Below are 13,490 nucleotides of genomic sequence, written 5' to 3'. Positions count from 1 at the left end.
AAAAAACTCTCTGGGTCCCATCTGCATACGTCGTCGTCCCGCTTTTTCGACCCTTTGTTAATTTTCAGTTATAAGCTCAAGCGCGTGTGCATGTGCATAATAATGAGTATCGAAGGGACAGGCCGCATCCGTTTTCGAACGGCGTATGCCGAGTTTTAGAATGATGGCGCGATAATTTGTCGAATTTACGATATGCAGATCATTAAATATAATGACAGATTTTTGCATTTCGAAAGCGTTTTGCAATATTGCAATGAAAGTCGAACTTTTCGTAACGTTATATCATTGAAATACTTATTTTATGCTTAATGTACTGAAATCGAGCTTATTTCATCGATACAGCGGTTATTGAAGAGGTTCAGATTAGTAAACTACGCCTTAGATAGGGAAACTTGTAAAATGTACTAAACTTGAGTAGAAAACCAAAGATGTTGCCTATATTTAATTATCTGCAACTTAGACATTTCTTTGGCGACGTTCTATTTTCAGGCAGCCGTGCAAAGCATCATCATCCTTGGTCGGATGTTTTTTAAATCGCTTCTAGAAAATATTTTATTTTTTGTCGAACAATTTGGAGAAATTTTGTATAAAGTTCTTTATAGTAAAAATTTAAGTTCCCCTTTCGATATCAAAGAATTTGATACGTTCTTTTGGGGTATATTTATATAAAAAAAAAACAATCTCTTATCCCGTCGACATTTCGGCAATTTTAGTGCTATCTTGATGACTTTAACATACTTTAGATCATGTTCGTAACTGAATATAAAACAATATAGATTACTAGTGCTATTCGGTAACGATGTTAATTATACGGGCTAATTTATTGTGAGTGTCCTATTAGACGTTTATGGAGAATGACTTACGATAAAAACCTGACATGTTACGGTGTTGCCAGATATACTCGTAACGTGTATCAACTTTCGTATTTTAAATCGACCACCCTGTATATTATTACATTTTCATATTCTGCGAAACATTCTGGAACTTTTTTATTGGATATATACAATAGTTATCTTGAATATTTTCAGAGATTAAAAAGACTTTTTAAGAAATTTGGCAACAAACAACTCCATATATAATAATATTTTTTTTCTAATCGCGTCTGTATAATACCTAATTACACACGGAACTAGCATGCTGGAAGCGTCGTTTATTAAGCACTCGCTTAAATATCGTTTACCGCACTTGTTGCATAATATACTATTTTTTGCTCCATCTTTAAAATACCTAATTGCACACTTTTCCGGGTTTTTACCCCAAGGGTTTGGGAGCAACCGCACTGTCAAATTTTGACCTTTGTCAATTCTGACGGTCATATCAGTGAATGTATTCGTGTCGTTTTGCAAAAATGTACCGAAAAACTAATACAAAGAAAAATGTTATGCAATATATCAGACAATTTAAATACTACTGGCTGTAAGCTACAATTCAAATCTAGCGGACTACTTGCTAAGTAAAGTGAAATTTACAATTTTAAGTTTCCAACAGAAATTTTACATACCGTTCACATGAACTTGAAGGTTAGGACCTGCTTTTTTTTGCTTATACAATCTTAAAAATTTAATCCTCTTAAAAGCTCTGTGCTTGGACGGTTCTTCTTTCAATTACAGTCTTTTCCTTTAAATAAACTACTTAATGATCAATTGTAAAAGTTAAACAAACAACATAACGTTTTAAAATTGTGTTTATTTAAAAATACCTCTCTCTTTATCTAACGTACACAGTTAAACAGAGACAACAATAGCAGAACCGATCGGAACCATAAACGAGTAAGTTTAATGGCAACTGAGATAGTATATTATGCAGGTGCGGTAAACGGCATTAGACTAAAAAGTTTTCCGAACGTGTTGCATACTATACTTTTTCTTAGTTAGTTTTACATTTACTGACATGTCCGTCTGAACAAGCGTAAAAATTCAAGGGGGGGAAATATCTCCGAAAATATCCGTATATGTTGAATGGCACTAAACTGAGTAACTCGATAATCTGTTATTATTTTTAATTTGTTAAATTGTGTTTTTTTCGCGACGGTCGTAGAAAAGGTATAGTATGCAACACGTTCTCATAACTAACACAAATAAATTGGATAGAGAACAAATTTAAAAAACGCAAAAAATTCTCTTTAGGTAATAAAGTAATCCGAATAATTATTATAGGTAGAAAACCTATAAATAATAATATCTTTTAAACATCATATAAAATGATATAAAACTAAAATGCAGAGGTATCACGGTTATCCGAGCTTCAGCTTCCGTGCATACTTCTCCGAAACCCCAAAAGATAATTTCATGTTTTAGCGGTATATTATCGCAACATATTTACGCAGCTTTGCCCTAATGGCGACACTGGAATTAGAACCACTGTTAAATTGCTAGCGGTATTCGATTTGAGTATTTAATTTATTTTTTTATTTTTTTTTTAAATTTCCTTGTCATAAGTGTTAAAAGCATCACTACATATTTATTTGCCTTGCACGCCTAGCACGAGCAACGATGGCGTCTGTGTCTGTGATACGTAAAAAACTAAAATTTTCTGACGGTTCTGACGAAGTTTCAAAATATACACGAGGCAATGGTGATGAATGCTGCGATATCCGCTGCGTCCAAAAAATATTCAGACTGGCACGAAGGTGTAACGGTTTTTGTCGGCGTTCATATTATAAAAATATCGCACATACATATCTTAAACCCTTCCGCACTCGCAACACGAACACGCACACACAAGAAATATATGATATAACCCACGGTCCGTTGAATAAGGAAAATGCGTGTTATTACCATCCGCACAATTGCAGGTTTGCCGAAAAGATTTGCCTATCTTTTGTTGCGCCCCAAAAAAGGGTCGCTTTTTTTTCGGAAAGGGTTTGCTGCCGGGATGAGCATGCGAAACTGTACTGACAGATTTATGCAAATAATTATTCGAAATTATGAAGCGTGAAGGATTTAATATGCATGGGAAATATGGTTGGCTTTATTGCTTCTATTTTCGGATCATCCATATGGCGAGTTTGTTTTCTCGGTAGGATGAAAAAATGCATGTGTTGATCTTTGTGTCGGAGTAGTAGTAGCAAGGAATTTAGTCAAATTGTGAAGCCGGGCGTTTTTAATCTCATTATTTATGTTTATGCAGAGATTGCTTTACGTCAATTCGCCAAATAATTGTTTTAGTTCAGGTATCCAGAACCTCAAGCCTTTCCGCCTTCTAAACTTTTTCTTTTTGCCTACTTCAATTGCTATATTTGTTATAGTTGTATGTTCCATTCTGTTTCAATGTCTGTGGCAGTTGGTGTGTGTTCTAATTCTTGTCTGAGGCGTGACTGATATTTTTTCTTTGTGCGTTTTTGAATGTTGAGCTTTTTTATGCTTCTTATACATGAACTCTGCAATCTAAAATAAAGAAATAATAATAATTAATAATAAATAGCAAAATTGTAGATTAATCTCTCAAAGAAACTTCAATAAAATTTGCTGCAAGAAATACGTTTAGGGGAAGTGAAGAAGTTATAACATATAGTATGTATCAACCGGTGTCACGGGAATGACTTCCATATTAAAATTATGATGATTTGTAAAATAATTCTTAATTTGAAATATTTGCTTGATTGTTTTTCAATGCGTGATGCTGCGCAATTTCATTTGAGATCTATGGTAATTGATGTAGACAATTACCATAGTTAAGGTGCGTGCGCATGTCGTAGTTACAAATATAAGCTTAGTTGACATACATACTATTATTATATATTATTTTAATAGGTTGAACGGATAAAATTCGAGTCTACTAAAAAAATTATAGAGCCTTATATGTATATTGTTGTTACATGTTTATGTTTAGGACACCTTTACGCATTATCTAAATGTATGTTTCGTGTTGCAGTTAATATGCTTCCTTTAGCTTAATATAACCATTATTCTGAACGGTATAATAATTTTTCGTGAGAGATGGTGAGGTGTTTGTTCCAAGTCATTTTAGAATCGATATGTCTGTCAAGTAATATGGATTCTGTTTATATTTGTTATTATTTAGAAAGAAATTAAATTAAATAAGATTGTGTGCATTAAGAGCTTAGTGACTGTTAAGCGAATACTTTATTCTGCCTCTATAATAGTTCATAAAATAAGCAGGGTTCCGCGAACAGGCCGCTGAGGTACCGTAGCTGTAATATAATATTTTCATCAACTTCCATTACAAAAATATTTTTTTCTACTCCCGTTTGTAATTCTTTAATAAGTGCGGTAAACGGCATTTAACTCACGAGCGGAGCGAGTGTTTAATAAACGAGTGACTTAAAAAGTTTACCGAATATATTGCATACTACACTTTTTCTACGACCGTCAATTCCGACATGACTGTCGGAATTGACAAACATCAAAATTCAAAACCTGGGAAATATCTCCCAAAAAAAAAAGATTGCTCCCAAATCCGCGCGGTAAAATCCCGGAAATGTCCCAAGTGGCTCGCATTCATGGGAAACGAAACTGACATGGTAAAGTGACGCTTCCCGCACTCTAGAACGGTGGGTAATTACGTATTTTACAGACGGGAGTAGAAAAACTCTTTATCTCACTCCTTTGTTAAGCACGCGCTCCGTTCGTGTCAAATAAACTCGTGAGTCAAATGCCGTTTACCGCACTTGATGCATGATATACTATTACTGATTCTTATCAGAAAAATGCTATTGTTTGTAGATGACATTTGACATATTAATAAATAGAGGCAAGTAAAAAAATTTAAAATTTAGATGAAATATCAGGAAAAAAAGCCAGATATTTTAAATAAAATATCAAAATGTAAAAATGTGTGTTTATAAAATATCTCAATTATATACCCCATCTTATATAATATAATAATAATAACAATAACAAATTTAATGAGAGAAAGAAACATTAATATCAATTATAACAAAAACTAATTGTAGTATAACATTAATGTCATTAACAATGACGCGATATTCAGGGAAAGCAACTTTCTCGAAACACCCATTAAGAAATCGTTCAAAATCCGATGAACTAAGAATAAAACTTCGCAAAATTAACTCAACCTGTAAACAAATCAAAATTCAACCCGCGACCAATCCCCCCGCCCCCTTTCCACGTGACTTTCTAAACTTTCGCACGGCCGCCAAGTTCATTAAACTCCTCTGCGTCGCTCCTCGTAATAACATCGTAATGTGCTGAAAGTTGAGAATGAGTGAACTTCCAGACGGCCGACGGAGTAGGTCATGGTCTAGTTTACACTTCCGTCCCTCGACTCCGAGTTTAATTTCGAAACCAGAGAGAGAGAAAACTCATCTCTTAAAACAGCGGGGCGGAGGGGGTCGGGAATGAATGAACGGAGGAAACGCGGGAGAACCGTCGAAGTGGTGGGGAAACGGAAGGGGGTGCTAACGAACTTCTGAGTTTTAGGAGTTGTGGATTATCGCCTTTAAACGTTTACCAAGTCCTTATTATCAATCATAACTTTAAAGGATTATTCACGGTAGCCGTTGGTTAGATGTTTTCGTGATGACACTTTTTTCAATTTTTCGAGTATGTAGTTATCGCGGAAGTGGTCATTATCTTCCTTATTGCAAATGCACAACCCTGTATATTATCTCTTTTTTCGATTCGTCAAACGCTGTCACGGCATGTTTCATCACTTCTGCCAAAACCTATTTTTAATAGCTTCTAAACTCTGATTTTCAAAATTTCGCTGAATGGGACATTGATTTCAAAATCGATATATCTTGCATATCTTGAAAATTCAAGATCAGATCCAATTATTGGATAGTCAGATAAAAGATTTAATTCTGCAAGTGAATTAATGTTTTTCGATTTTCTGGGTTAATTTTAAATGGAAGTTATGTTTAGGTATTTTGGAGGGTAACATTAAAATTTGAAATGTGAAATAACAAGGGAAATGCATAGGCAATCGATACAGAATCATCAAATAATATACACTTTGCCGAATATAGAAGAATACATAAAATAGTTAATGAGGTGCCGCAATTAAACAAATTATAGATCTACTTGAAAAATAAGAGTCCTGTAGCTTTCTCGCTGGTTGATTTCTGCTCTTGAGTCTTTTAAGATCTGTGACAAAGTTTCTGTTACCTTTTAGGAAGTTTCCGTGGCGAAGAAGGCTGCGAATTGGGTAATGATGTGTTCTAAAAGTTGTTTCGGTAAGTTCCGTAATTAAGGGTATTAGTCACATTTGGTCGAAAACCAACACCCAAAAAACAAGAAAATCATTTTGTCTTAAACCTTTATAACCATTTCTGTTATTAAAACTAATTGCGTTATAGAATTCTGGATAAATTATTTCTTAAAATCCTTTGCCAGCCTTCAAATGGACTCATTATTGATTTTTTCCAGGCTGCCGATTCTCGAATTTAGGGAACAACGTTCTCCTAGATACGATTGTTTAAATCTTCCATTAAATTATTCATTGTACCGCGTGTATTCATCATCACTAATTTTGAATCCTTGAATCTTTACTTTTTACAAAACTTCTGGATTCCTCCTGCGTCGGTTTTTGCTGAGTCGAACTTACTAACGTTTGGCTTCAAACTTCAAACAGCAAAAACTGACGCAGGAAGAATCCAGAAGTTTTGTTGTTTGTTTGAAAAATTTCCTTGAATCTTTATTACCATTCTAATTGATTGTAGAATTGAAAAACATTTTTCCTAACTTCAAGTGTAGAACTAAAGTCCGACCCGGAAATAGAATCCGAAAAAGAGTACCCTGAAGTACCTTGTGAATGCTAGTCTTATATTGAAGAGGCAAGACGTCATCTAAATCTAAATCAAACACACACAGAAGGGCGAAACGGAAATGGTTAGAGGCGAAAGAAGCTAAAAGAAGTGCAAATTTAAAGAAGCTGCGTTCAAAAGTTTAATTTAGTCAATAAAGACAAACTTCGAAGTTCTCTAAGTTAATAATTGTAATCATAAACCAGTTATGCCAAACCAAATATAAAACAATCAAAACCATACATATAAAGAACCCAATCTGTCCTAAGGATATACGCAACAAATACAAAACCCAAGAAGAACTAACCAAAACTAAAGCGGATAAAAAAAGCATTTACTTGGAAAAGACCATTTTAAGATATGCTTATAGGCATCTCAGAAAAGGTAAATTATTTTAAAACTTTTGACAATGTAAGTATGCCAATGTGCGGCTTGCGTGTCATTAACATATATTTTAAGACACTATATCAACTTGGTATAAATATGAAACAATAACTGGCTGATTCGAAAACAGAATTTAATACTCAAATTCCTTTTGATTAGTCTCTGAAAAAAACGCGCATTCAATTTATTGGAAAAATTTTCTGGCGCATGTGCGGCAGGAACCATCGCATTCGAAAACGCAAATGGCCAAGAAAATTTATGCCCTCGCGATCTGACTCATTAAATCGTTCAAAAAACTACGCGATAAATCTTCATTTCGCCGATCGGGCACGCTCGATTTTTCACAAAGGGCAATCTCTCCCGATGAATATTCACAAACACTCGCACACATATGCAACCGAACACTGATACCGTTGATTTATGCCCGCCCGTATATCCTAAGTGAGGCGAGAAAAATACATGTGCGAAACATGCATACTACAACATATGAATGTGATAGGGTTGTATATTTTAAACTCTGCCAGCTCTAGACGGAAAGTTACACACACTACGCCTATATTTTGTTATCCGTTTAACGTGCATTTGGAAATTCCATTTTCATCAATATTTCCTTCCTTCTGTGAAAATATATCTTTTAACAGACAGTAGTAACAGCTCATTATACAAAACAGTATTTTCACTCCAATTTATTTTGCAAATTTCATCCGTTTCTGACTACTTCATCTGAACGAGTATCATAAAGGTGTATGGTGTGTCTCAAAGTATAATGTTTTGGGTTTTGATGGACCGTCCCCCAAAAAATAATTACGTACTTCGTAGCAATTGTTACAAGGTAAATCCAACAATCTATAATTTAAAAAGCTTCGTATATTACTAATTTTTCCATTATGTATGTCGCAATCACTGGCCATTAGATGCAAAACAAATTGTGAAAAATGTTTATAAATGTATAATAAGTCGAGGATTTATGAAATAAGCTCTAAAAGAAAAACAGGCCTGTCCTACAGTGTGCTACAGTGTCTTGAATTATAGCGAAACTGGAAAACAGGACCAGTTGGAGTTGCGGGTGTGGAAAACACAATTTCAAGGACTGAGATCCACGCCATTATCAGAAACGCTGAGGGAGCAGATGCAGTGATTCCACTACTTCACATTTACCAAGAATAATGGAATTGATTTAGATATTTGTCTTGGCTTCTGATGGATATTCTACGAAAAAGTAATTACGATCTTCATACCTATTACAGGATAAACCTAATAACCAATTATTTATTCATAGATAAGGGACATGATAGAATCAGTTGCTGTGTTACCTCGCGGTTAATGTATTACTATAAATTGTCAATTAGATCGCGTCGAAATCACTCAAGATTCAAGACAAATTTTGGAAAATGTGTATGAATAAACAGACGATTCAAAAAACGAAATGGTTCCAAAAATGCCAATATCGCAAATAAATGATATTGTTAGCAGTGATTACTGAATGAAAGAAAAAACGTACTGATTATTATGAAAATATATTATCTTTATCAAAACCATATTGTTCCTATATTTGATAAACTTTAATAGAAGCTAAAAGAAGATGAAACCAAAATACTTATGAGCCTTGCCACCCCTCTACCAAATTAGATATTTGACGATTTTTAAAAATTTGTTCAACATAATTCGACACAATTAGTAAAACACTGTTGTTTTTTTTTAAGTGAAAAAATGCATTTTGTTTTTCACTTGTTAAGTGTATTGTTAACCGTTTTTGAAAGATAGACCATCTAGTAGGCCGCTGTATCATTTTTAATACAAATAAAAACCCTACCAGAATCTAGTGCATATTACAAAATTGCATATAATTCAGGAGCAGTGCGCTGTTTCCCCTAACCGGTCAGCCGAATCTAATCCTATTTATTAAAAAAAGGTTATACCCAATGAATTCGCAAGTTCAGGTGGATTTCTTGCATGTAATACACACAGTTTAGCAGAGCTTTCGATAAATTATAACTTGTTACATATCTATTATCGGTATTGAAGGCGATTTGCTTCGTTGGATCACTTCCTATATGTTTTTATCTAATCCGACGTTTTGACATTAATGGTATGTTATTGAACAAGTTTGATAAACGTCGTTTTAGTCACGAGTTTGATTTGGCACGAGCGGAGCGCAGCGGAAAGAATGTTCAATAAACCAGTGACTGAAGAACTGTATTTTAAAAAAACTTTTTTATTCAATAAATATTACGTGCGTTTCGGCCAAAAAAGTGGGCCATCTCTAGAGATATATTGTAAATAATTAAATTAATTTGCTTCTTGTAAAATATTATTTGAAAAACGAATACTTAAAAGTCAGATAACGGACGAAGACAAGTCGATAGACAACAACTACATTATGGTTTTTCAGGCCTATAATTCATAAGTCATCGTAATAATAAATAAATATTATTCTCATGTCAAATAGAGTTCTAATAGTTGTTTATCCGCAATTCGTATTTGAATCTACCTAAACAATTGAATAAACAATTGATTTAAATATATCTTACCGACCACATACACTCAATGTTAAGATGTGGCTGCTGTGGAAAATCTTTGATTCGTTTCACTTTGAATTCTTAATGATGGTTTATAATTGTAGAGTGGTATAGCTGATCGTTTATATAATAATAGTTTGTGCCCACTATTTAATGTTATTAAGTTAATAAAATTATCCCCATTTCACAAATTTTATACGTTTAAAAACCCCTGTATAATATTTTTCTCCGATATACGAATGCATCCGGCAAGTCATTAATTAAGCAATTTCGTTCACGAATACGAAAACATGTGCAGGTGTCAAAATAAAAACACGACCAGACTCGGGTCGTTATAAAAATTAGGACGCATTAAGCAACTATAAAGGAAGTCGGTTACAAGTGCTTCATGTTTTTTCACATGGCGACTCTTTACCCAAAGTTATCTAATAAGTAGTTATCACCTCGTAAAATTGGTTAGCTGAGATAAACTTTGAAATTTTATTTTCTCCCTATAAATATTTAAAGGTAAATTTACCTGATTGGTAACGGATAAGTCCTTTTATTGCTTTCATATCTCGGAAGAGGATCTTTCATTCGGTGTAGATGATCGCGCATGTATTAAGAGAAACGGGGTCAATGTCAGCGAGACTCCAAATCAATCCAACAGTTCGTTTTTTTTAAAACTTTACTATTACTGCGATCCAGTAGCATTATTAGCATCTTTACCAAATTTCCTATTCCTGAAACTCTCAACATCATTTCAGATATATTAAAGTCCGAGAATCTGGAACCAAACCTTCTCACCTTAATTGAAAAATGCTTGTCTGGAACATATTGGAACAAACGTCGGGAACAGCTATGGGTTCTCCACTATCACAAGTCATTGCGAATATATTTATGGAAGCCTTTGAGAAGAAAACTCTCGACACCTTTCATCTAAAACCTAAATTATGGCAACGCTCGTCTATGACACTTTTGTTGTTTGGCCTCATGGTCAAGAAACGCTAGTAGATTTTCGTAGACATTTAAACTCTATACACCCTAACATACGTTTTACTATTGGGTTGGAAACTGACCTTCCATTCTTAGATATTCTTATCGATAGAAAATCAGACCTAACATTGAGTCATTGTGTTTACAGAACACCTACGCACACAGACCGATATCTTAATGCATGGTCATATCACCATCCGGTCCAAAAATTATCGGTTATCATTTCTCTTGTTTACAGAGCTGTAAAACTATCTCAGCCCGAGTCACTAAACCCAGAATTAAAACACCTTACATTTGCTCTTCTCTTTAATAATTTCAACATTAAAGATATTAAGCGTTCCATCAAAAAATACACGTCACCACAACCTTCCAATAGCAATGAGACCGACAGCAATCCTTCATTTGCCACTATGGCTCATCCTTACATTCAAAACATTACTGACCACATATCAAAAGTTCTAAAGAAGTATAACGTCAAATCCAGATTTACCACTTGTCCAAAAATTTCTCGACATCTTCGGTCAGTCAAAGACTAAATTCCATTTGAGATGCCAGAAATATACAGTATTCCATGCAAATGCGGCAAAGACCGGTCGAAAAATATCAACTAAGCTCAAAGAACACGAAAGAGCCGTACGACTAAGACAAATAAACTCATCAGCTGTTGCCGAACACAATCACGAAAGCGGACATACGACAAATCCGAGAGTCTATAGAAATCTATAAACAATCTAACAATCTTAACTCAGGTCTCTACCTGTCACCAATATGGGAATCAGTCATCCGAGACGGTGTTTATGTCCCTCATTTAGTTCCGCCCCCCTCAAAAAAATGCGAGCCAGTTTCAGTCAAGCTCTGAAGAGGCCAACAGGATGATTGGCGAAACGTCAGCAAGTTCGACTCAGCAGAAACCGACACAGGAGGAATCCAGAAGTTTTGTAAAAAGTATATAGATTATTTATTTATTAAATAATACAATATGATGTTCTTGGTGCCTATTAGGCTTTAAACAATGATCAATAATGCTCTCGTTATTCTATGGGATCGTATTAGAATAAGGCGATCTATTATATTAAGGAATATTCATCGAAATCGTCGCAATGGCCGTGCCCGAGTTCAATAGATGAGATAAACTTGATGGCTACTCCAAAGCTTCCTCTATAGAAGCCATTGTTTCCTCCGCAAAACTCGTAAAATTGGCTGCAGCATTCTGAGAACAAGAAGTCTAAGATATCACGATCTTGTGATGTCTAGGGCGTTCAGAACCTGTGCGACGCCTGTTTCAAGCTCACAATGCCCTTTTTCGAAGTGTTAGCTGAGGAAATTGACGATGACCACGAAATTTTGGGAATATCAGTTTTTAAACCGGTAGAATTTAAGTTAAAGTTTATAGTGAACAAGGACTTTTTTGTTTAAACTTGTAGTATTTGGATATTACACATCAGTATTTCTATAAATTTCAACAACGTTAAATTAAAACGGTTAGAGCGTATTTCTGATAAACTTGTGAACAACAATATCAATTAATATATTTTAAACATTTTAATTTTTTTGAGGTCAACTTACATTTAGATATCCGCCAACAGTTAGTATAAAAAATATAGCATCAAATTAAAGGAACGGATACGTTGTGTGTTTATATTGAACGCTCCATATGCAAAGGGTTGACACAATTAAGGGCATTCACAGCACAGGTAAAACCGATATAGGGGTGTTCCGTTGCCCCGCCGCTCGACTTTTCGAGTGTTTTATTTGTTCAAATAAAGGGAAACGTTCGTTTATTTGCGTTAAAACCCATAATTGGTTACGTCGTTATGCCGTATTAAATTTACGGTATATTTCCTAGATTTCAATACAGAAAATGTCCCCCGACCCCCGCCGGTTCACGGCATCCGTCTCCACAACATCACATCGAAAGACGTACAATGCTCAACAACTCTATTTATCTCTCTTCCGCTCACGTCCCAATCCTCTCAATAGACTACACACACATGTACATGTATGGCGTTCGACATATCCACTAGCCGCCCGTCCTCCCGCTCCACACCCCCGCCAACTCCGCACATGTGTGTGCGTGTGTGGCATACACGGGGCGTTTCCATGACGACGCCGGGGCATGTGGGAGGCCGCGAGGGAGGCAGGGTGAGATTATCCCCGACCTGCATCGATAACAGGGGCTTGCCGCTTCGCTCAACCATGTCGCAGGATGCTGTTCACTGAGGTATACAGCAGAATTTTGTATTGATAGATTTGTGTGTATGTGGATATGATTTGGTGTTGCAAATATTCGAGCTGAGTTTTTGAGACAAGTTGAAATTCCTGGAACTTGTAATTATACCCCGGCTGGACATCTCCTAGACACCATATCCATGTGAACTTTCCAAAAATAAAGCAAAAAGCATGGCCTTCAAGAGTAGAGATACAATAAGATCAAGATACAAATTAATCATTTATTTATTTATCAACGGGCCAACCGCCCAATATAAAATAAGATTCACATAAACAAAGTAGTAAAAAACAAAATAAAATAAAATATAACAAAAACAAAACAGTATGAAAAACAAAATAAAATAAAATATAACAAAAACAAAACAGTATGAAATAGATAGATAAAGATCGAACCCTAGTATGACAAACATTGGTTTTCCAAAATATTAATATTAATATAGGAGTCGACAGTAGCGAGGTATCAACACATACAATACTATTCAGAAGTCAGGCAACGGAACTGTATCACTGACAGTCTTTTAGTTCCTTCTAAGATATTTGTTCACTCTGGAAGCAGTCAAGTTTGCCCGAAAAGTGATTTGCTAGTGCGTCTGATCTAGTACGAAAAGAACTCTGCCCATAGTTAGTACAATACCTTAAAGGAGTGGTTTATTTTG

At 35.0% G+C, this 13,490-nt stretch overlaps 1 protein-coding gene across 1 annotated transcript in view; it reads right to left on the bottom strand.

The window, feature by feature from the left end:
• Positions 1-12,803, bottom strand: part of LOC132698670 (uncharacterized) — a 34,437-nt gene extending 21,634 nt beyond the window's left edge. Inside the window, exon 1 of the mRNA XM_060664863.1 lies at positions 12,595-12,803. Coding sequence (XP_060520846.1) covers positions 12,595-12,803 — 209 coding nt within the window. The remainder of the gene's footprint in view (positions 1-12,594) is intronic.
• Positions 12,804-13,490: the final 687 nt, after the last annotated feature.

This window comes from Cylas formicarius, unplaced genomic scaffold, assembly GCF_029955315.1.
Source record: "Cylas formicarius isolate icCylForm1 unplaced genomic scaffold, icCylForm1.1 PGA_scaffold_2__14_contigs__length_35257938, whole genome shotgun sequence".
Lineage (NCBI taxonomy): Eukaryota > Metazoa > Arthropoda > Insecta > Coleoptera > Brentidae > Cylas > Cylas formicarius.
This window is presented reverse-complemented; position numbering and strand designations above follow the sequence as displayed.